Raw genomic sequence first — 22,592 nt, forward strand, 5'->3', positions numbered from 1 at the left:
CTAAGGAAGTGCAGACGGCTATAGAAAACCTTCCCTTCGAAGGCATCAAACTGCTCACCCTAAAGACTGACGCTTCCCTTCATACTCTTAAAGATTCCAGGGCCACTCTCCTCTCATTAGGGATTTATACTCTTGAACAAAAGAGAAAGTTTAGTCCACAACCTCAACATAAATCCTGCACTTAGCAATTCCCAACCCAGCATTTCTATAGACTATAACAGGGTTCAAAAAAGAACTAAATAAGTTCATGGAGGATAAGTCCATTGATGGCTATTAGCCAGGGTGGGCAGGGATGATGTCCTTGGCCTCTGTTTGCCAGAAGCTGGGAATGGGCGGCAGGGGATAGATCACTTGATGGTTACCTGTTAGGTTCACTCCCTCTGGGGCACCTGGCATTGGCCACTGTCAGAAGACAGGATACTGGGCTAGATGGACCTTTGGTCTGACCCAGTATGGCCATTCTTATGAGTCTCAGAGAAAGAAATCCAAAGACCCATGAGGTTACGTCACAACTATCTACCTCAAAACATCAGTTTGATGTTGGTTGAGACCACACCTCTCAATCGTTGCAGCTGACCAATGCATTGCATCCATTTGGTTACTGACTTGCCCCATTCAGCAGCATGTTGTTGTGACAGGGCATGGGTGGGAAACAGCGCATGTGTGGGTGAGTGGACATTGCTACCAAAGTTCTCCAATCAGCAGCACAGGGACACAAGTGCACCTACCAGTGGAGCACCCATAGGGGTACACATCTCAAAGAACCATCATTACTGCGTAAGGTGAGTAATTTCCTCTTCATCCAAATAATAATGCTCACACATATTTATATAGCATTACATATTTTGAAACCAGCTGTGGTGTTTAGACAGTAGTCAAAATTGTAGTCATCATTTTGTTCACCATTGTCAATATTAGATCTGTAAATACTTTCTGTACTTGAAGCAATCAGATTTGTAATTGTTTCAAATGATATTTTCCGCTACACAGACTGAACAGAGTTAATATAGTTCAGAATTCATATAACAAAGTAGACGTTGGTATGAGTAACTTTAGAGAGTTGGACGAGCAATTAATGTTTATAAAATCCCAATAAATATGTAGGCTAAGGTTTTGTCCATTGATTATTAGCATAATGATATTATGAATATCATAGTCACATTTATAGTGAAATGTAGCTCTATGGAATTATTTGTTCCTGCAAATGTAATTTTTTTAAAGATGTATTTTTGCTAATAGCAGATTTTTAAAGCTTCTGTTGTCATAAAGCAGTTGTTTGGTTGTCCAAAAACATCAAGTTCATGTTGGCTATATATTATACTAATAACTAGACTTTGTGTGCATGTGTGTACCAAATCCAGTTACACCATTCTTACATGCACATAAATTGCTGAGAAGAAAAACAAGCATCTTCATCATGATGCAAGACCATAATAGGGTATTCTGAAACCATTTTACAAATGCAAAACCTAAAGCTTTTCTTGTCTCTCCTATCTTTGAAGCTATGGCTAAATTTTGCATTACAAATAAGAGCTTATGTACAATATTGCACAAGCAAGAATTTCAGTACATACTGTGTGCAGTTTCACATTAAATAGTTACTCAGAAAATACACTTTTCCCCCTTTGATTTATATTGGATATCTTATTTTAATTTAATTCTTAAAAATCATAGGCCAAATCCTTGGCCACTCTGTGGCACAAAGCTGTCTGATCCAGCCACTTCAGAATTTCCCGCTGTAGAGAGGAATCCCCAGATGATATAGAGCCTCCCTAGTGGTTCCTACACCTGCAGAGCTGTGGTATTGCTGGATAAAAAGGGCACATAGCCAGGATACCCCTCACAATGACCTGAAGCAGCCAGAAAGGCCTCTTGGGATTGCTGGCAACCAGCAATGTTTAGAGCAGCCTTCAGATTGCTTTGATCTTCACTGGGACACTGGATGCCACCACACAGCACATATGCCCACCTCCCTCCTGATCTGCACTATGTACTACTCAGTTGCAGCTCATGATCTGACAGATTTGTTTTTCAGACAAATGTGTTATTTATTCAGTATGTATAAATAATATTTATTAACGTGTTATATTTTGCACATCTGTATTGTCTTGTATCTAAAGATTTCAGTGCTCTTTACAAACATGTTAACTTACCCTCTCAGTTCCCCTATAGCGTAGGTAGATTTTATCCCCTTTCTACAGATAAGGAAACAGAGGCACTGACTCATTACGTGATTTCCCAAATATGGCAGGGCTGTTGCATAGCTTGGGGGGAAAGAATCAGGCCTTTTTTCTTCCCAGTCCTGTATCTTAATTTACAAAATTGTCATTCCAGGTTTATGAGAGGAATGCTAGTTCTTAATGAATAAATGCTGCAAAACTTCAACAATGGTTGGATTTACTCCAGAACTACACCTGACAGAGATTTGTAGCGGTTATCTTGAAGTTCTTGCCTGGATGATTCTTGCATACATATCCTACACAGGCAGGAGAAAGCCTGTGGTCAAAAACCTCTTCTAGCAAAAGAAAAAAAATAATTTGCAACAGATGTCAGCAATGTATAAGTTGAAAATAGAGCAATATAAAAATAGCCCCTTTTGTGAAATGTTTGTTTTTGTATTACTTCATAAGTGGCCTTTTCCTGAGTAGCAATTACTTTCCATTAGTTTAGTTCAATTGAGGAAAACAGAGTTTAATGGACTTTGGATCGTGGGTCACTGATGATACAATCAGACAGTTGCCAGCATTATGTAACCACTTTCATATACAGTCCAGTAGCTCCAATACACCAGTCAAACCTCGGTGGCTGTGCACTAGTCTCCCCTTCCACCCTTTCGTCAAACTGTGCAGGGCTTGTGGTCAACCTGGAGCTGCTTTTATCAAAGGGTCAAGCACCTGTCAGTCTTCAAGCTATTAAACTTCCTGCTAACTGTAACCCAGACCTGGCTTCTTTCCTCTTTTGAGGCTTCCAGGTACTTTTTTTTTTTTTTTTTTTTTTTTTACCAACTGAGTGTATCCCCATTCACCCCCACTTTTCTGAATCTTCCACTGCTGCTTCATGTCTTTCTCTGTCAATACACGGTATGGTTCTAGAATCAATCCAACCATTGTTCAATTTATTTGACAACACTAAATTTGGAAGGGTAGAAAACACACAAGAGGACATAACCAACTGCAATGTGACCTGTAAAGATTTGAGCAGTGGAGGTTCAGGCAACAAGGGGATATTTGGTCTTAATAAATATTAATCTCACACCAATAGGGAAGAAATAAACAACACAGGTTCAAGACTGAGAGTGCGGGACAAGAAGGGCATTACCTAACTAGTGATACACATCACGTGAAAGCAAGCTTATTTTCATCTGTCCTCACATTCTTTTGTGAACGCTATTTTAATATTACCAACTCTCACTATTTTATTATGAATCTTAGTATTTTGGTGTTTTTCTTCAAGTCCCAACTATTAGGGTACGTCAACACTGCAAGAAAAATCCCATGGCACTGAGCCTCAGAGCCTGGTCAATTGACACAGGCTCGCAGGGCTCAGGCTGCAGGGCTAAAAATAGCAGTGTAGACGTTTGGGCTCAGACGGAAGCCCAGGCTCTGAGACCCACCCCACTCGCTGGGTTGTAGTCCATGCCCGAATGTCTACACAGTAACTTTTAGTCCTACAGACTGAGACCCGCAAGTGTGAGTTAGTTGACCCAGGCCGGCTTTGGCAGTGACGCGGGTCTCTTATTACAATGTAGACATACCCCTAGAGTGATGTGATTATATGGTTTCAGAGTAGCAGCCCTGTTAGTCTGTATCCGCAAAAAGAAAAGGAGGACTTGTGGCACCTTAGAGACTAACAAATTAAAGTTCAGCCACCAGGTTTTCCGTGACATTATCGGGGATACTATTCCTGACGGCTTGTAGTCCGTCTTTGTGTGGAATGTTGGTGTCGAGGGCTTCTACATCCATAGTGGCTAGGATGGTGTTTTCAGGAAGGTGACCGATGGATTGTAGTTTCCTCAGGAAGTCAGTGGTGTCTCGAAGATAGCTGGGAGTGCTGATAGCGTAGAGTCTGAGGAGGGAATCTATATAGCCAGACAATCCTGCTGTCAGGGTGCCAGTGCCTGAGATGATGGGGCGTCCAGGATTTCCAGGTTTATGGATCTTGGGTAGCAGTAGTAGTAATCTCTAAGGTGCCACAAGTCCTCCTTTTCTTTTTGTGATTATATGGGAATCTCAACTTTCATTATTTTAAAGAAGAAAGTTTCTAGCCACGATGGGTGTGGAGAAAATCTTGAAAATGTGACCCCTTAAAGGCTCAATCACCAGAAGGCAAAAAAATCCCAAAACCCAAAATGTAATTTTTTTTAAAAAGTTCATTATTTTAAAGCTAGTATGATTTTTCAAGGCCTGATGCATAGTTAAGGCTCTGAGTCTCAGGTCTGGTCTACACTACGGTGTTAGGTTGAATTTAGCCACAATAGGTCGATTTTAAAATGAATGCGTCCACACAACCAACCCTGTTCCGTCGACTTAAAGGACTCTTAAAATAGACTTCTGTATTCCTCCCCGGCGAGGGGAGTAGCGCTAAAATTAACCTTGCTGGGTTGAATTTGGGGTAGTGTGGACGCAAATCGACGGTATTGGCCTCCTGGAGCTATCCCAGATTGCTCCATTGTGACCGCTCTGGACAGCACTTTGAACTCCGATGCACTAGCCAGGTACATAGGAAAAGCCCCGGGAACTTTTGAATTTCATTTCCTGTTTGGTCAGCATGGCGAGCTCAGCAGCACAGGTGACCACGCAGTCCCAGAATCGCAAACAAGCTCTAGCATGGACCAAATGGGAGACACTGGATCTGACTGCTGAATGGGGAGAAGCATCTGTGCAGGCAGAACTCTGATCAAAAAGAAGAAATGCAAATATATATGCCAAAATCTCACAGGGCATGTTGGAGAGAGGCTACAACAGGGACACACAGCAGTGCCGTGTGAAAGTTAAGGAGCTGAGGCAAGCCTATCAAAAGACAAAGGAGGCAAACGGTTGCTCCGGGTCAGAGCCCCAGACATGCCGCTTCTATGATCAGCTGCATGCCATTCTAGGCGGGGACTGTACCACTACCCCACCACTGTCCGTGGACACCTGCAAGGGGAGAGTCTCACACAACAGGGAGGAGGATTTTGTGGATGAGGAAGAGGAGGAGGAGGAGAATGCGCAGCAGGCAAGTGGTGAATCCGTTCTCCCTGGCAGCCAGGATCTTTTCATCACCGTGGAGCCAATACCCTCCGAAGGTGGGATCCCCGACCCTGAAGCTGGAGAAGGCACCTCTGGTGAGTATTTGTAACTACAGTACAGGGTTTAAAAACAATAGTGTTTAATGTTTGATTTACCCTGAAGAATTGGGATGCATTCAGGGCCAGTACAGCTACTAGAAAAGTCTGTCCACGTGTCTGGGGATGGAGCAGGAATCCTCCAGGGACATCTCCATGAAGCTCTCCTGGCGGTTCTCTGAAAGTATTCTGGAATCATTGCAGCACAAAGCGTGGCAGTGAATGGTCCTGGGTTTTGGTCGCATTCAAGCAACATTCGGTCTATATCTTTCTGTGTTAGCCTCAGGAGAGTGAAATCATTCATGGTCACCTGGTTGAAATAGGGGAATTTTTGTAAGGGAACAGTAAAAGGACTCCGTTCATGCTGGGCTGTTTGCGCTTGGCTAAAAGGGATCATCCCGGAGAATAGCCAAGCGGTGGGGTGGGGGGAGGTGTGTGCTGCACATCCACCCGAAAATCGCAGCCCCTCGTTTTAAATGTGAAACCCAACCCATTGCTTGCTATGAGAAAGGATGGCGCTGCAGTTTGAAACCATTCCCACATGTTATGCGTAAGACGCCAACCCCGCGTACCCTTTGCCTTTCCATAGCTGCAGAAACCGAATTCTGTTGCCCAGCCATGTGTGATGTGTCACCATACCGGCAGGCGCTCAATATAAAAGGCAAAATGCGACCTTGTACCTAAAGCACATGTGCTGTCTGCTGTGAATTGCTTGATTCACTGTGAAAGGGTCTCCCTTTTGTTCTCAGAAATGTATCATCTTAAATTTTACTCTCCCTTTTTATCTCCCCCCAAGTGCAAATCTTTGTAGGCTCCCCCTATCATCTCCGTACCTGAGGTTATCCTAGAATAGAAGGCGAAAAAAAGCACTCGCGATGACATGTTTTCCGAGCTCATGCAGTCCTCCCACACTGATAGGGCACAGCTTAGTGCATGGAGGCATTCAGTGTTAGAGGCTTGGAAAGCATTAAGTGAGCGCGAAGAGCAGAGGCAGGAGGTGATGCTAAGGCTAATGGAGGAGCAAACAGACATGGTGAAGCGTCTGGTGCAGCTGTAGGAAAGCCAACAAGAGCACAGAGCCCCGCTGCATCCATTATGCGACCTGTTGACCTCCTCCCCAAGTTCCATATCCTCCTCACCCAGAGACCCAAGAACGCGAGGGCAGGGGGAGGCTCGGGGCACCCAGCCACTCCACTGCAGAGGTTGGCCCAAGCAACAGAAGGCTGTCATTCAAACAATTTGATTTGTAGTGTGGCTACATTAAGCAATGTGGCCTCACTCCTCCCCCATCACACCCCACCCGGGCTACCTTGTTAGTTATCTCCCTTTTTTTTAATTAATAGAGAAAGAATGCATGGTTTCAAAACAATAGTTACTTTATTTCGAAGCGGGGAGGGTGGTTGGCTTACAAGGAATTAAAATCAACAAAGGGGGTGGGTTTGCATCAAGGAGAAATACACACAGCTGTCACACCGAAGCCTGGCCAGTCATGAAACTGGTTTTCAAAGCCTCTCTGATGCGTAGTGTGCCTTGCTGTGCTCTTCTAATCGCCCTGGTGTCTGGCTGCTCAAAATCGGACACCAAGCAATTTGCCTCAACCTCCCACCCCGCCATAAACGTCTCCCCCTTACTCTCACAGATATTATGGAGCACGCAGCAAGCAGCAATAACAATGGAAATGTTGGTTGCGCTGAGGTCTGATCTAGTCAGCAAACAGCGCCAGGAAGCTTTTAAACGTCCAAAGGCACATTCTACCACCATTCTTCATTTGCTCAGCCTATAGTTGAACTGCTCCTTACGACTGTCCAGGCTGCCTATGTATGGCTTCATGAGCCATGGGAGCAAGGGGTAGGCTGGGTCCCCAAGGATAACTACTGACATTTCAACATCCCCAATGGTAATTTTCTGGTCTGGGAAGTAAGTCCCTTCTTGCAACTGCTCGAACATACACCTTCCCCGGCCATCCCAGTGCTTGCAGCACCATTGAGAAGTACCCCTTGTGGTTTACGTACTGGTTGGCAAGGTGGTCTGGTGCCAAGATAGGGATATGTGTTCTGTCTGTCGCCCCACCACAGTTAGGGAAACCCATTGCAGCAAAGCCATCCACTATGACCTGCACGTTTCCCAGAGTCACTACCCTTCATAACATAAAGTCAATGATGGCATTGGCTACTTGGATCACAGCAGCCCCCACAGTAGACTTTCCCACTCCAAATTGATTCCCGACTTTTCAACTGTCAGGGCAGCTCTCATCTTGGTATTCCTGCGCTTCAGGGTGGGGGAAAGCAACTCACAGAGTTCCAGGAAAGTGGCCTCATGCATGCGAAAGTTTGGCAGCCACTGTGAATCATCCCATACCCGCAATACTATGCGGTCCTACCAGTCTGTGCTTATTTGCCAGGCCCAGCATCTGCGTTCCACTGTATCAACCAGCCCCACTGCCACCATGATGTCCCAATTGCCACAGCCCGTGCTTTCAAGAACGTTTGTGTCCATGTCCTCATCAAAATCTTCATAGAATCATAGAATATCAGTGTTGGAAGGGACCTCAGAAGGTCATCTAGTCCAACATCCTGCTCAAAGCAGGACCAATCCCCAATTTTATTTTTTATTTATTTATTTATTTTGCCCCAGATCCCTAAATGGCCCCTTCAGGGATTGAACTCTCAACCCTGGGTTTAGCAGGCCAATGCTCAAACCACTGAGCTTTCCCTCCCCCTGTCTCTTAGCCCAGTTCTGCATATACTTCAGGATAATGCGCAAGGTGTTTACAGTGCTCACAACAGCAGCGGTGAGCTGAGTGGGCTCCATGCTTGCCGTGGTATGGCATCTGCAGGAGAGCAGAGTTGCAGCGGAAGCAGTGGATGATGATGGATGCCACAAGAATAGATATTTATACAGAATGATGAGAGGACCTGTGAGGTGGATTCATGGCACCAGGAGAGCAGAGTTGCAGCGGAAGCGGTGGATGATGACGGTTAGCAGTCGTACTGCACCATCTGCTGACAGCAGCACCCAGGACACAACAGCAGCGGTGATGGTGAGCTGAGCTGAGCGGGCTCCATGCTTGCCGTAATATGGCGTTCGCGTGGAAAAAAGGCATGAAACAATTGTCTGACGTTGCTTTCACGGAGGGAGGGGCGACTGATGACATGTACCCAAAACCACCCGCAACAATGTTTTTGCCCCATCAGGCATTGGGAGCTTACCCCAGAATTCCAATGGGCAGTGGAGACTGTGGGAACGGTGGGATAGCTACCTGCAGTGCACCGCTCTGTAAGTCGATGCTAGCCATGGTAGTGAGGACGCACTCCGCCGACTTAATGCACTTAGTGTGGACATACGCAATCGACTGTATTAAAATCGGTTTCTAAAAATCGACCTCTATAAAATCGACCTAGTTTTGTAGTGTAGCCATACCCTCTGAAGCTCGTAACCCCCATTAAACAAATAAATTTAAAATGTAAGTAATTGTGAGGAAAGAGCCTTTGCTGTGTAGTGAATGGAAAAGTTATGTTTAATCTCACATTTTCTGAATCCTAGAGTAATTCTCTCTCATTTTATCTTGTATCTAGATGCTTAAAACAGTTCATACGTAATTACGTAGTAGGGAAAGAAAGAATGTTCTGTTCACTTGTGACATATGTATTTTAAAGCTAAAAGTTTCTTTTATCAGTTGAGCCAGAGTCTCCTATTCATTTATCAGTTTTATCCATTTGAGAGTTATTTGTCAAAGCTGATTTCATTCTATATCTCTTGGTTAAGGTTGATTGTACATATGAGATTAGAAGAATTTTAAATATTCTTCCTCTGTGAGTAGCATTAATTGGTGGCATTTCCTCTTTGACGTAGATATATATGACCATGGAGTCCTGTCACTTAGGTTCAGTGAAGTCCTGTCTTAAATCCTCAATTTAACTAACATTGCTATGGATAACCACTCTGAAATAATTTAGTTTGTCGGTAGCAACAGACTGCAGTGATAGCTAGAATACCCTGCTACATCATCTTCTGACTGATCTGTGAAACAGCCTCTCCCATTTATTTTTGCACACCATAATAAACAACCTCTGTGCCTCTCCACAGCCAAAAGCCAAACTCATTTACACCAGTGTTTATAATTTGTTCCAGGTGATCTTCATAGTAATCTGAAATGTTGTACCTTAAACTTTAACACCCCCCCCCCCAAACAATCACCGCTGTAATCATTTACTGAAATCAAGTTTTTTTGTTGTTTAACTGGGAGTGCAATATTACATCTTTCACCTTCAGATGCAAGGTGCATACTTTACTGTTAATATTGAGTGTTAGCATAGCACTTGATATATATACTGTTAGTGTCCATATCATACAATAGTATAAGTACGTACGAGCCATTTCCATCTTCCTGTGCGCTGTGGATGATACAATAAGAGCTTTATAAAACAGTGTATTTTGCTCCCATGAGTGTTCTCAATATTCCTTAACATGTGGTGAGTTTAAAGATGTGTGCCTAATGAATGCGCAGTGGCAGGGGGTGAATGGCTTTCATAATTATGGACTCAGGGCCTGCATTATCTCTAGTATAACTTGAATGGTTGTTTCTTTATTTCTAGCAGCTTTCACATTTTGCCAAAAGCCTTAACCCAGAGGGTCAGCATCAGTATTTGTCAGTCCACAGAGTTTGACCCGAAAGGGCCAGATCCTCGGCTAGTGTAAATCAACATAGCTCCATTGATTTCAATGAGTCTATGGCAGTTTACCTGAGCCAAATCTCTACTGAAGACTTGGCAGTCATACTATGTATGTATGTACGTGAGCAGTGGAGTCACCTTTGTGCTGTAATAGTTCTTCCTAATTTGCGCTGAGAGAATTATCAGAGCCTTTTTATTTCTTGGCGATTTGCATATTCACCATGGCACCAGGGGTGCATTTGGGGTAAATTGTCACTGACATACATGTGAAGTGAAAAGTATATGTCTGCACTCCTTTATTTTTCATTTATCAGTTAGACGCCTGTTTCCTTCAAGCAAAAGAAAGAAAACCATAAAAGCACATGCTTGTCTGTCATTCGAACTCTCTAGAATTAGCTTGTCATGAAATGTAAAACTAATGTGTACTTGTAAAAGCCACTGCAGCATTCTCCTCACTACTGGCTGATGTCTAAGTAGATTTGGAAATGAAAGGGCTTATTATAAAGTGATTCTGAATAGCTAGGTATGTCATTTTAAACAAGCAGCTAAATTCTGTGTTACAGATTCAAAATGTAATCTTGTTTGTATCATGCATAGTTAAAACCTGATTTTGATTGTAGAGGAGCAATCAAGCAATGGAGGTAATTCGAGAAAAATATATTAAATGATGTTTTTCTTTCATTCTTTATTAAAATACATTAGAATTTAAATGAGTCACTCTCTAAAATATCACTATAAAATGGAAATAACTAAATAAATATTAGAATCACTTGGCTTTGGTTCATATTTAAATTATACTGTAGACTAAAAAGTCCTCATCAAAATCAGTAGATGTCTGATGGAAGAACACACTGAAAAGAAATGACATATATGAAAATACTGCTGACTTAAAAAGGGAATTATTGATGATTACACCATTATTTTACGACTGCGAATTTCAGCCTGGAGGACACATGCCTTAGGGGTATGTGCAGCCGTGAATTGGAGGATGTGAGATGAAAAAAGTTAGAAAAGCTGTTTCTTGCTGGGATTTTTTTCACTCTTTCATGTCTCTCTGTATTGAGCAATTTTGGTGGTATATTATTAGATGGTGCCCTTCAGATATAACATCTGGTTTTTTTAGTAAAGGGCAATCTCAGAAGCTTGGATGCTTACTATGTATCTCTAATGGGCCTTCTATACATTGCGAGACATCTTGGGGAGACCAGGATTCTGTCATCAGATTTCCTGGACTTCCAGCTTCCGGCCAAGCTAAACACACAGTACTTCAAGAAGAGTCCTCCTTGTGGTATGTCTGCATTAATGCTTCTAGTCCAGGATGGAGAAAAGAATTGCAGAACCGTGTGATAATAAATGTTTTTAAAACTTTTTTGTTCAAACTCTTTCAAATATCAAAGATCAGTTCTCAGGCATAATAAGTGAAGTGAAAAATTTATGAATTTTACTTATTTTTTCAATTGGTATGGCTGAGCCACAAGTGTGTATTTTGCCACACTTTCTATCCCTAGGTTTTGGAATTGGCCAGTCCTGGGTATATACTGAAAGAAGTCTATGTGGGGTGCTAAATTCTGGTGGGGAGAGGATCCTAATCCTTGTTCTGAAACTGTCATGCTTTGTGACCTTGTGCAAATCATTTAGTATCTCTGAGCCTCCATTTCCTTATATATAAACTAAGAGTAATCATATTTCATTACATCATACTGTGTAGTAGGGGTGTAACTAAACTGATGTTTGTAGATCATTTCGGTGGCAGATGTAGGAATATATTGCAGGGATTTCTGGGTCCCCAGCATAGAGTCCCCACATCAGCAGCAGTGTTGCGAAGGCTGCCCTGGTTAGCTATGGGATGGGCAGACAGGAGGAGCTGGCTTCTGCTCCCACAGAGCCCTGGTCAGCTAGAGATCTGGCAAGAGATCCCACCCCTGCTTCCCAGCTGCCAACTCTATTCCAACTGGAGGACGGAATTGCCGTTTTGAGAAAGGATTGTGTGGGTTGCAGGAAGAGTGAGGGTAGTGCTGCTACTACAAGGACAAAGCAGGACAAGAGTCTGAGCTTGGAGATGGGGCATTGGTCCAGGGAGAATCCTGAGCATGTAGTCCTTATGAGACTGCCCTGCACATTAGAATCAGCCACTGCTCAAAAAGAAGGAGGTACCCTAATCAAGGGCTGAAGAGCCAAGGCCGGAGGAACTGTCAAGACTGTTTATGACTGATGAAAAGAGAGTTCCTTTGGGGCATTTTTGATTTACGCCATACTCCCATTAACTAGTGTGTTCGTTTGTTTTCCCAGTGACCATGAGGCTTCTGTCCATGCTAATAAAGGCGTTGGTATAACTCTGTGTATGGGAATGATACCTGAGTGAGTTCCTGCCTCCCCGAATGTTGTAAGGGTCCCTCGTAGAGAGGGATGCTCCCATAACACAGGCCTCCCCTCAGTAGGGTGACCACCCATCCTGAATTGGGCAGGATAGTTCCAAAATGCAGAGTTCAAGTCCCGGTCTCTGTCTGAATGACTCTGGAACAGTGTTTGTCCCAGATTCCCTGTGGCACCACTCCACACCTGCACAAGGCTCAGGAGCGGTGCCCACATCTTCCTTAGCGCCCTCATTGCCACAAGGCCCCGCCCCTTGCTCCTCCTCTTCCCCCTGAGGTGCTCGCCAGGCCAGAAGCTGGAGCCTGGCTGTAATAAGAGCCACCCAGGGAACCCAGGCCGCTATGGGGAGCATTCAAGAGCATGGTGAAAGTGAGGCACTTGGCATTAAAGTAGGAGGAAAGGACAATGGCTGCATTTCTTCTAGATCTCTGCAGCAAGAATGTTTGAAGCAGTACTTTTTATAGGTATGTGTAAGAAGTAAAATGAGGATCTTGCTTCTGTGTTATGGATTGAGTCCCAGTGATTTTTGTGTGTTCTAGTGGGGAAATCTTGACATAACCATGGTATGTAGCCCACAATAATGGGATTGGTAAAAGTCAGAATATGTTCACTGATGCAGAATGATTTGCTGTGTCAGGGAGGTGTGTCCTGTTGACACACAACTTTATCTGGAATGGTGAATTTGGGAACAGTTTTTACTATACTGTGGAATAACAGAAAGAAACAGTAACTGCTGCTGTTTATTTTGCTAAATCAAATCCATCTTTTTTGCTCCATATGAGATTCAGCATTGTTAGCAGACTTTAAATCTCACGTCAGGGAACTCTGAAGATGAAGGACAGTGTAATATCCCTTGCCCACGCTTTCCAGAGAAACAGTGATAGGGGATGGAATAAGAGAAATCCTTGTAACTGGAGAAACCATGCTGAAGGTTAAGTGGTGAAGACAGAGAGGGGATAAAATAGGTTTGAAAGAGGAATTGTCAGATTTTGTTCTTTCCATTTTGGCAAAACAGTCCTAGGTAAAAGAAAGGGAAAATGTGATTTGCAAAGAAGACTAACACTACATTTCATTTTCCTGATCTCTTAAAATAAAAGACACTAATTAACCTCTTTAAGGTAGCACTCATCCTATTAAAATCCTCTTATAGGATGTCTGAGATGTAATTCTTCCAAATTAATGACCAGATCCTGCAAATCCTTAACTGACTTCTTTTGTAAGTACTCTTCACATGAATTTGCAGAATTGAACCCCAGGGCCAGATACTCAGCTCATGTAATAGTGGTGTATTTCTATTGAACTAAATAGAGCTATGCCAGTTTACACCAGCTAAAGATATGGTACATTATTTCATTTCCATCCTGCATTCTCTGAGCTTCCTTGGCAGATTAAAAGGGCAGGAAAACCCAAGTTTCATCGTAAGAGCTGTTAAATCATGTACTATTTTAAACAAAGGAAAGCTCTTTTTAAAATGTCTTGTTGATGAACACACACAAGAATAATTACAGTATAACAATCAGTCCATCACAGTTGAATGTGGTCTTTCATGAAACCATTCTCCCAGGTTTGTAAACAATTTCAAACATTATCCTTTTCAAGCATGTACAAATTAGAAAAAGTCAGATTAGAGGAACTAAAGGGTAAAATATTGTACATGGTAATTCAGTCCTTGCTGTTGACCACAGAGTTTGAGACTCCTCATAAAAATTGAGACTTTGTAAGAAAGAAGTTGCTACATTTTAGCAATTGTTTCAGGAGATACACCATATCTCCCTGCCTATTGTATCCCTGTATGCAAGGCGAAGAGTATGAGTTTCATTATTATAATGTGTTTATTTTAATCAACTTGTTGAGTTTATCTGAAGAGAATTCTGAAATCTCCATCTTCATGGCTATAATGTGGCCCTGATCCAAGGAAGCACTAAAGAGCCTGATCTCACTGAGTCACTGGCAAAATCCCATGGCTTCAGTGATGCAAAGCAAGCCATTAGAACATGTGCTTCAAGTTAAACATGTGAGTAGTCCCATGTTTAAAGTTAAGCACCTGCTTAAGTGCATTCCTGGATCAGGGCCACAGTGAGCAGCAGCTAGCAGGATCAATTCAAGACCAAGGTGTGTCTCTGCTTATTTCTTCCCCCCCCCCATCCCTCCACCCCCAGAATTCTAGCATCTGAGTGCCATACAAAGATTCATAAAATTATGCTCAGCACCCTCTGACATCCAGGGAAGCTTTATTCCCCCCCCCCCATATTACAGGTAGGGAACTGAGGCACAGAGACATTAAGGATATCTCTACATTGCAATAAAAAACCCACAGCTGGCCAGTGCCAACTGAGTCAGGCTTGCAGTGCTCGGGCGAAGGGGCCGCTTAATTTCAGTGTAGACGTTCGGGCTTGGGTTGCAGCCCAAACTCTTGGACACTCCCACTTTGCAGGATCCGAGAGCCTGAGTCTGAACTTCTACACCGCAGTTAAACAGGTCCTTAGTCCAAGTCCTGTGAGCCCTATTCAGTTGGCACAGGCCAACCATGAGTTTGTAATTGCAGTGTAGACATACCATGAGAGACTTGTACGGGATTATTCAGAGAGTCTCTGGCAAAGGCAAGGACTCCAGGATCCTATTCTTGTGCCTTACCTGTAAGACCATCCTTCCTCCCTGCATGGGAGCTTTTCCCCTGGTTGGTTTGAAGAGTAAGGGAATTCATTTAACAGGAGGCTTAAAGATAATAATGGTGATCATTTTTAAAGTATTTTGGTTTTTATAGGCTAAAAGTGATTAAAAAAATAAAAAGTGGCTGTCGTGTGCATCAGACGCTCTTGATAGCCAGTATAAATCCAGCAACCCACTCCTCATCTCCTTCATATAAAAAGCTGAAAAGTAACAAGCCAAGCAAAACAAGAAACAAAATAATACAAACCCAGCCATTATTCCACTCTGACCTCCTCACAGCACCAACACACTCCACTCACGCCTCAGCTGTCACAAATGAAATCAGATATGTGTTTGGCTACCAGTGAGTGACAGAATTTTCCAGAAAGTTCACTTATAGACAAATGTAATTCTAGTTGCCCCTTTACTTCCCTGATAAATGCCAGCCTGAACACAAGTTTATTAAATTATTAAACAGGGCTAGATCACGTGAATATTTTGCCTAGACAAGAAAAATATTTTCATTTCTGTTGTAAGAGTAAGGACTCTTTTTCAGATGTACCTGTTTAAGATGTATTAGTATCTGTTTAAATCCCATTTGGTGTTGGAATATAGAGCTATTGTGGAAAAGTACCCTACCGTTTCCTTTTCTATTCTTTTATTTCAATAGGCCTCTGCAGTCCATGATGACACAGAAAAGAGAAACCTGGCAGCATGAGCTGTAGTTCTAACCCACGTTTTTGATTATCAGTGACAGGACACTAAAATTATAGCTAAATGTATTTCTCTGTTACTGAAAATAACTGCACCGCACCTTAATGAGGGCTGGGGGACATTGTCTGGACTTGCCAGAGGAAGGTAGCAGTGCTTTCTGGGGGGCTGGGTCGGGAGGAGTTAGAAGCTGATGCAGAAAGGTGGGGCAGGGAGGGGGTCAGTGTGGTGATGCTAACTCATCCCCTGGGAATGTAAGTACACAAGGCTTTAAAAGGGGCAAGCCTGGACATTAGCAGCCCCTTCCTCCATGCAGCAGACAAAGCAACACCCATCCTCCCTCTCTCGCCTTGAGTTAGAAAATGCAAGGTTTAGTTAGGACCTGCTGTGGGAATTGCACTAGTCACCCCTTTTTAGGGAGTCTGGGAAGGAATTTTCCCCCCACCACCAGATTGGTCTAGGTAGAGTATGTGTGTGGCGGGGCGGGGGGGAAAGGGGGGTTGCCTTCCCCACAGCAGGTTTCAGGGAGGACTTATTATGGTGAGGAGGAAAGGGGGTTAAGTAAGTGTGGGGCAGACGTCCCATGCAGGTACTCCATAGGGAAGGCATCCAGTGACCAGATAAGTGGCCTGGGAAAGAACTTGAAAGGGAGGTGCTGGTTCAAGGAACAGAACAGAAGGGAGGGGGTTGAGGCATCTATGAATGGTATGGCAGGGAGCCAACCCCCCCATTCTTATAGTCCACCTTCAATCTTCTACAAGGGAGGCGGGGGGAGGGGGGTCGATGGTAAGGTCCCAGACATGGGCTGGCTGGGGTACCTGGATGAAAAATGAAGGGCGGACTGGCGGAAGCCCCTGGACAGCTATTGAATGAACAAGGAGTTGCCTGCACTGCACACTTTGTCTGCCAGGTAGTCTCAGACATCTAATAATAAAGTTGCAGCCCGATTAAATCCATATCAAGAGTCTCCTGTCCTTCTTTCGGTAGAGGCAGACAAAGTGCTGTTGCTGTAATAGGAGGTAAAGTTTGAAGTTCCAGAGAAATGAGCAGTGAATTGAACCTGCAATGGAAATGGATCCTATCAGTCAGTTTCTGCTCCATATTCTCAGGAAAACAGAGCTGAATGTAGAAGACGCTAGGATCACTGATTAAATGGGATGCTAAAGTGCCACGGGCTAGAACTGGGCTTGCTGGTCCCTCAGGTCAGAGCTGCAACTGTCAGACCTCACTGCTTGATACCCAGCTGAAACTGGCAGAAAGAGAGCAGTATGAAAAATGCTGCAGGCACCATCAGGGGAATTGGTAAGAGCTGCCTGACTAAGCTTCAGGCATGACAGACAGTGCACTCCTCACGGGAAGCAATCCCACTCTCTCATCATGAGTCAGTAGACCCAGGTTGTCCCAGCTGGCCTCATGATTCATGCCAGTGGGTCCTATCATAATAGCCAGTATACTGAGGAACAACAAAATGTCCGTTTATCCAGGGAGCTGCAGTGTGAGCAGAAGGGTCTAGCTTTGTAATCTCCACAAGAAGAGTTTTACCAAGTGCAAAGAAAACAAACGTTTAGCAATTAGTTGTAGTCTTCATTTGTGAAAATATAATTCATTACCCTATTACCTAACCCTATGAGATTTATATGTTGCATATAAAATTATAGTAATGGCATGTAAACCTTATGTTGTCTTCTAATCTAAGAAATGTGGTTTGAATTCTGATTAGCACTGTGAATTATGAAGTTGTCAATTTATACAATACAGTGTAGTTCTAGGACAATGACCTTCATGTGCTGCAGGGATCATCAATGCAGCTCTCAAGAGCACAAAAGCAAATGTCACTACTGAATTTCTAATTCGTGCTGTTTCACTTCATTTAAAGTTGGGAATTGACCCATCAGAAAGAGTGAATGTAAAAATTCCATTGAAAACTAAAACAAGATAGGATTATCATAAAATCTTAGTTAAATTGAATCTCAGTTTTACAAAATAGTGTAGCAGCAAAATTCATACCCTGATTCCTCTTGACTTACTGCACCAGGGTGCAGCAGTCATTCTCCTAGTACCCTGAATATCTTTTACTTCAGATATCCAAAGAATAAAGTGAACACACTTCCATATTATTGGAAGCCATGTGCTGTGCTTTAGGTGTTAGTACCATATAAATGAAAATGTTATTTTAGGTACATACAAGGTAGGGCACTTCCAGATTAGCTTAGCACCTACCTGTTGGTCAGATGGAGGCTCATTTTTGGATTTTTTGATAGAGTAGCTGTTGTCTTTGACCACTGTATCCTGGTTCACATTTTAGATAACAATAAAAAAATTGATCTGACTTTTTGGTTAAAACACAAAGTGAAACCAAACCCTAGTTTCCTTTGGAGTTCAAAAAGTTCTAATAAGCATTTTCTTTTAGTTTTTCATACCTCTTGTGTGCGCTTAGTTGGTTCCAACCACAAATGGCAGTGGAAGTTCCAAAATGTCAGAAGAAATGCTGTTCTTTCAGGATTCCCAGCCCAATTTGGATCATAATGCTGGAAACTGAGCTAGGAATTAAGAGAAGAGCACCTTTTCTCAGTAGCAGACACAAAAGTTTAGCAAAATGTTCAAACTGTTGGGAGCTTGTCCAGACTGAATTTTTTTGGGGGGTGGGGGCGGGGGAGCAGTTACTTCTCACTAGTCTTAATGTGGTAGCATACAAAACTTAAACCCCCCAATGGTCCAAATTCACAGCTAGAGTAAATGACCTTAGTCACTGAGTGAAGTGAATGGAGTCATACCAGCTTTACACCAATTGAGGATTTGGCCCAATGAGTCTAGTCACTGGATGTGAGGTAATGAATTATTTAGTTAAATTCATTCTGGTGTCTGGTTGCCAGTTGACAGATGCAATGTGAAACTTATTGGCTGACTACATTAAAAAATATTCTGCAAAGCTAGTCAAGACTATGTAGTTCATCCACAATTAATAAATGAATATCTGAAAGATTTAAAGGAAGCAGGGGTTATTTATTTTTTCACAGCAATAAAAAAGCGTGAAGGAAAAATATTAAAATCTTTGTAGGTTATACAGAGAGTATGCAATATCTTAACACCTTTTCTTCAAGGAGTTAAGGTAGAGATGAATAATATCTTTGAAGAAATATATTAAGCATGCGGGGATCTTATTAACAGGTAAAAGTGATGAAACTTTGAGGAAAGTGTTTAGAACATTCTTGGTGAAGACATGTTGATTAATAAACGTAAGAGAGGGGAGATGCATATTAATTTGTTTATGTATGAGAGGTTTCTAGCTCATTAAAACTCTTCTAAGCATTTAACTAGTGAAGCAATAGATAAAGCTAAACATTGGCTTTAATCTTGTTGAGGGCTCCAATATGAAAAAAAAAAAGATTATTGCTAAATATGTGTAATAGCTCCACTAATGACGTGTTTTGCATACATAGTTAATTCACTAAAAATGAAGGGCAAGTGCAAGCCAGTATAGTGCTGTTCTGCGATGGAAATTTGGGTTCATTTCCCATCTCAGTCTCTCATTGCTTGTGCCAGTGTGAGTGGAGAGAGTGTTGATCCTCTAAGCAGCATCCTTTGATCAAGTAGCAACTAGTCTTCCTCTGCTTTGCATGCAGCCATATATCCCTGGGCTATGATCTTAGCTTATATCTGATAAGAAAGGTTGGTCTTGTCCAGATGTTGGTTTGGAGACCCAAGGGAAAACCCAGGTGTGTGACTCAGGTTTCATATGTTTTCCCTCTGAATCTTTACTGAACAAGTGTCCTAAAATGGTATATTGTGCTGCTTGATTTACCATCTTTTGGGTGAGCTATAAAACCAAAGCCTTGACTCCTTGTGATCATGAAAGAAACTATGGCATATTTGCAAGAAGTAGGAGTATTAGCTTTGGGTCCTAACCGGATTGCTCATTGATTAATTGCATTCTGTCTAACTGATGGAAAAAAGAGAAATGAATAAAGAAATTACTTTTAAAAATCAATGGTTTTCTGTATAAAAACTCTCCTTGGGGAGCAGTTTGTCATTTACTGGAAAGTTTCCCTTTAAAATTACCTTTTGCTTTATATATTTGCTTTACTTTTCAATGTCTTTCTTACTTTAAAAGTGCTAGCACAAATATAAGAAAAATGAATGTATTAACGAACATACTTCTAAATTCTGGAAAGGGAATTTGACATCATAGGCGTTCTTTATTAACATTTGTTTCTCAATTTTCATCTTTTAATTTAAACATATATTTAAAGGTTTTTGTTAAACTCTCTCTTTTTATCTGTCTTGTACTGTATCTTCTCTTGTTTTCTTTATCAAAGATACTTCTCCCTTCTGTGATCAATGATTGCTTTGATTTAAAAAAATCAAAATATAATAATCAAATCTGTTTTTATTCTCCTTTCACATTGTCATAGAGATGTATATTCACGAGAATATAATACAGAACTGTGCATCAGTTTCCTCTTTTAGACTGTAACATGCACAAATAGTACATCAGAATCATATGGATATTTTTACAGATCCCATGCGTGGGCCACGAAAACTAGAGGTTGTGGAAATCAAATCCTGGCAAATCACTATTCGTTGGGAGCCATTTGGATACAATGTAACACGTTGCCATCGATATAACCTCACGGTCCATTACCGCTACCAAGCTGGAGGACAAGAGCAAGTCAGAGAGGAAGTAAGCTGGGATACGGAAAGTTCACACCCACAGCACACAATTACCAATCTGTCACCCTACACAAACGTCAGTGTAAAACTGGTTCTCATGAATCCAGAAGGACGAAAGGAAAGCCAAGAACTTGTAGTACAAACTGATGAAGATGGTGAGTTTTTGAATTTACTACTTTGAACAAATGTATTTAAAAATATATTCAGCTTCCAACCACTAGATCTCGTTTTGCCCTTTTTTGCTGGATTACTATCAGAAATCTTCCATATGGGCACTTACACACCATGGTCAAGTCAATTCTCTACCTTCTATTTGATAAACTAAAGAGATTTTCTTTATCTCATTATAAGGAATGTTCTCCAGATCTCAAAATAATTTTTGAACCTCTTTTCTGAACATTTTCCAATTTTTCAACATCCTCTTCGAAATGTAGACACCAGAATTGTACATAACGGTCTTGCTAATGCCCTGAGCAGAGGTAATATCATCTCCTTAATCCTACTTTATATTACCCTGCTTGCATCCAGGGTTCGCATTAATTCTCTTTGCTACAGCATGCCACTGGCAGCTCATTCTCAGCTGTCATCCACCATAGTTCCTACATTCTTTTCAGTGTCACCATACTCCAGGATATAGTCTTGCACCTTATATGTGTGAACTGCATTCTTTGTTCCTAGATGTATAACCTCGTTTTTGGCTCTATTAAAATGCAATTTGGCAAGTGACCCAGAAAGCTTTGTATAACTGATCTGTCCTATCATTATTTACGACACAATCAATTTGTGTGCCATCTGCAAATTTTTAATGCAGAGATTTTTTAATTTTTTCGAGATCGTTATAAACATTACAAACAGCTATTGCATTGGGCCAGAAACAGATACCTATAAGACTTCACTGGAAGCACCCCTAATCAATGATGATTTCCCATTTACAATTAATTTTTTAGATCTACCAGTTAACCAGTTTTTAGCTATTCAATATATGCTACACTGATTTTGTATAGTGCTATTTTTTTAATCAGACTGATGAAAGGCACATGACATTCTATGTATATTATGTCAAAAAGTTATCTATATCAACCAAACTTCTTATCTCATCAAAAATTATATCAAGTTTGTTTGACCAGCCCTATTTTCCATTAAACTTGTGTTGATTGGCATTAATTATGTAACATTCTTTAATTCTTTACTGATTGTGTCCCATATCAGCCATTCTATGATTTGCCCGGGATTACCAGCCTATAGTTACCCAGGTCATTCAGTTTACCCTTTTTAGGTATTGACATAACATTTACTGATTTCCAGTCCTCTGGAACTTACCCAGTGTTCCAAGTCTTGTTAAAAATCAGCACCAAAGGTTGAGAGAGCTTTTCAGCCAGTTCTTTTAATCATTGGTGTCATATGAGGACTGCAATTATCATGACTCTTTGTGGTGTTATAGTATTTGTGCGTGTATTTTTGCAAATACAGTTCTAAAAACATGGCCCTAGGATAAAGAAAGAGAGAGAGATCGATAGACATTTTCAGTAAGCTCTAGTGACTATTCTGTATAAATCCATCTGTAATGCAACAAGGAATATCATTAGCCCAAATCATTATCATCATTGTACTGCTCGGTGGTGCATTTTTAAAAGAGACACATGATTGTTTCCCATATTTCCATTTATATGAATAGCTTGTCTTTTAACAGAGGAACACTAAAACATTTTTTCTGGACAATCAGTTCACTGCAGAATTGTAAAAGTCCTCTTATTTCTCAAGAGAATGTGGCTGTTCATGGATGAATTATTCTGTTGTCTTGAAGTAAAGCCCCTTTTTTCTTGCAGTCAGGATACTTTACATATTATGAAGACCAAAAAATTACATATATTTGCTGTTTCCAAATATTCTTAGTTAGAAACAACTAACAGCAGAAGACTGAAATGTTTAGATCCTACAAAACCAAATCAAAAACATATATATCTATAATTATGTCAGGAAAGTTTTAGGGTTTGTGTAGATCAAGTTAATTCCTAAACCTAAAAACCAAGACCCCACCCTTACTAATTTACTGCAGACCTCCTCTGCCCCCGCCTCAGAAAGCCAAAACACTATGCTGTCTTTTTATTGACCGCTGCATGTCTTGGCAAAGACAGGAACTGGAGGAAACGGAATTTAAACCATTTCAAAATGTACAATTATCATGATATGGA

At 41.7% G+C, this 22,592-nt stretch overlaps 1 protein-coding gene across 17 annotated transcripts in view; it reads left to right on the forward strand.

The window, feature by feature from the left end:
- PTPRM (protein tyrosine phosphatase receptor type M) overlaps nt 1-22,592 on the forward strand; it is a 699,958-nt gene that overhangs the window by 380,003 nt on the left and 297,363 nt on the right. For all 17 annotated transcript variants that reach the window (XM_043539842.1, XM_043539843.1, XM_043539845.1 and 14 more), the window contains exon 8: nt 20,247-20,555. In XM_043539842.1, coding sequence (XP_043395777.1) covers nt 20,247-20,555 — 309 coding nt within the window. The remainder of the gene's footprint in view (nt 1-20,246; nt 20,556-22,592) is intronic.

Source organism: Chelonia mydas, chromosome 2 (assembly GCF_015237465.2).
Source record: "Chelonia mydas isolate rCheMyd1 chromosome 2, rCheMyd1.pri.v2, whole genome shotgun sequence".
NCBI lineage: Eukaryota > Metazoa > Chordata > Testudines > Cheloniidae > Chelonia > Chelonia mydas.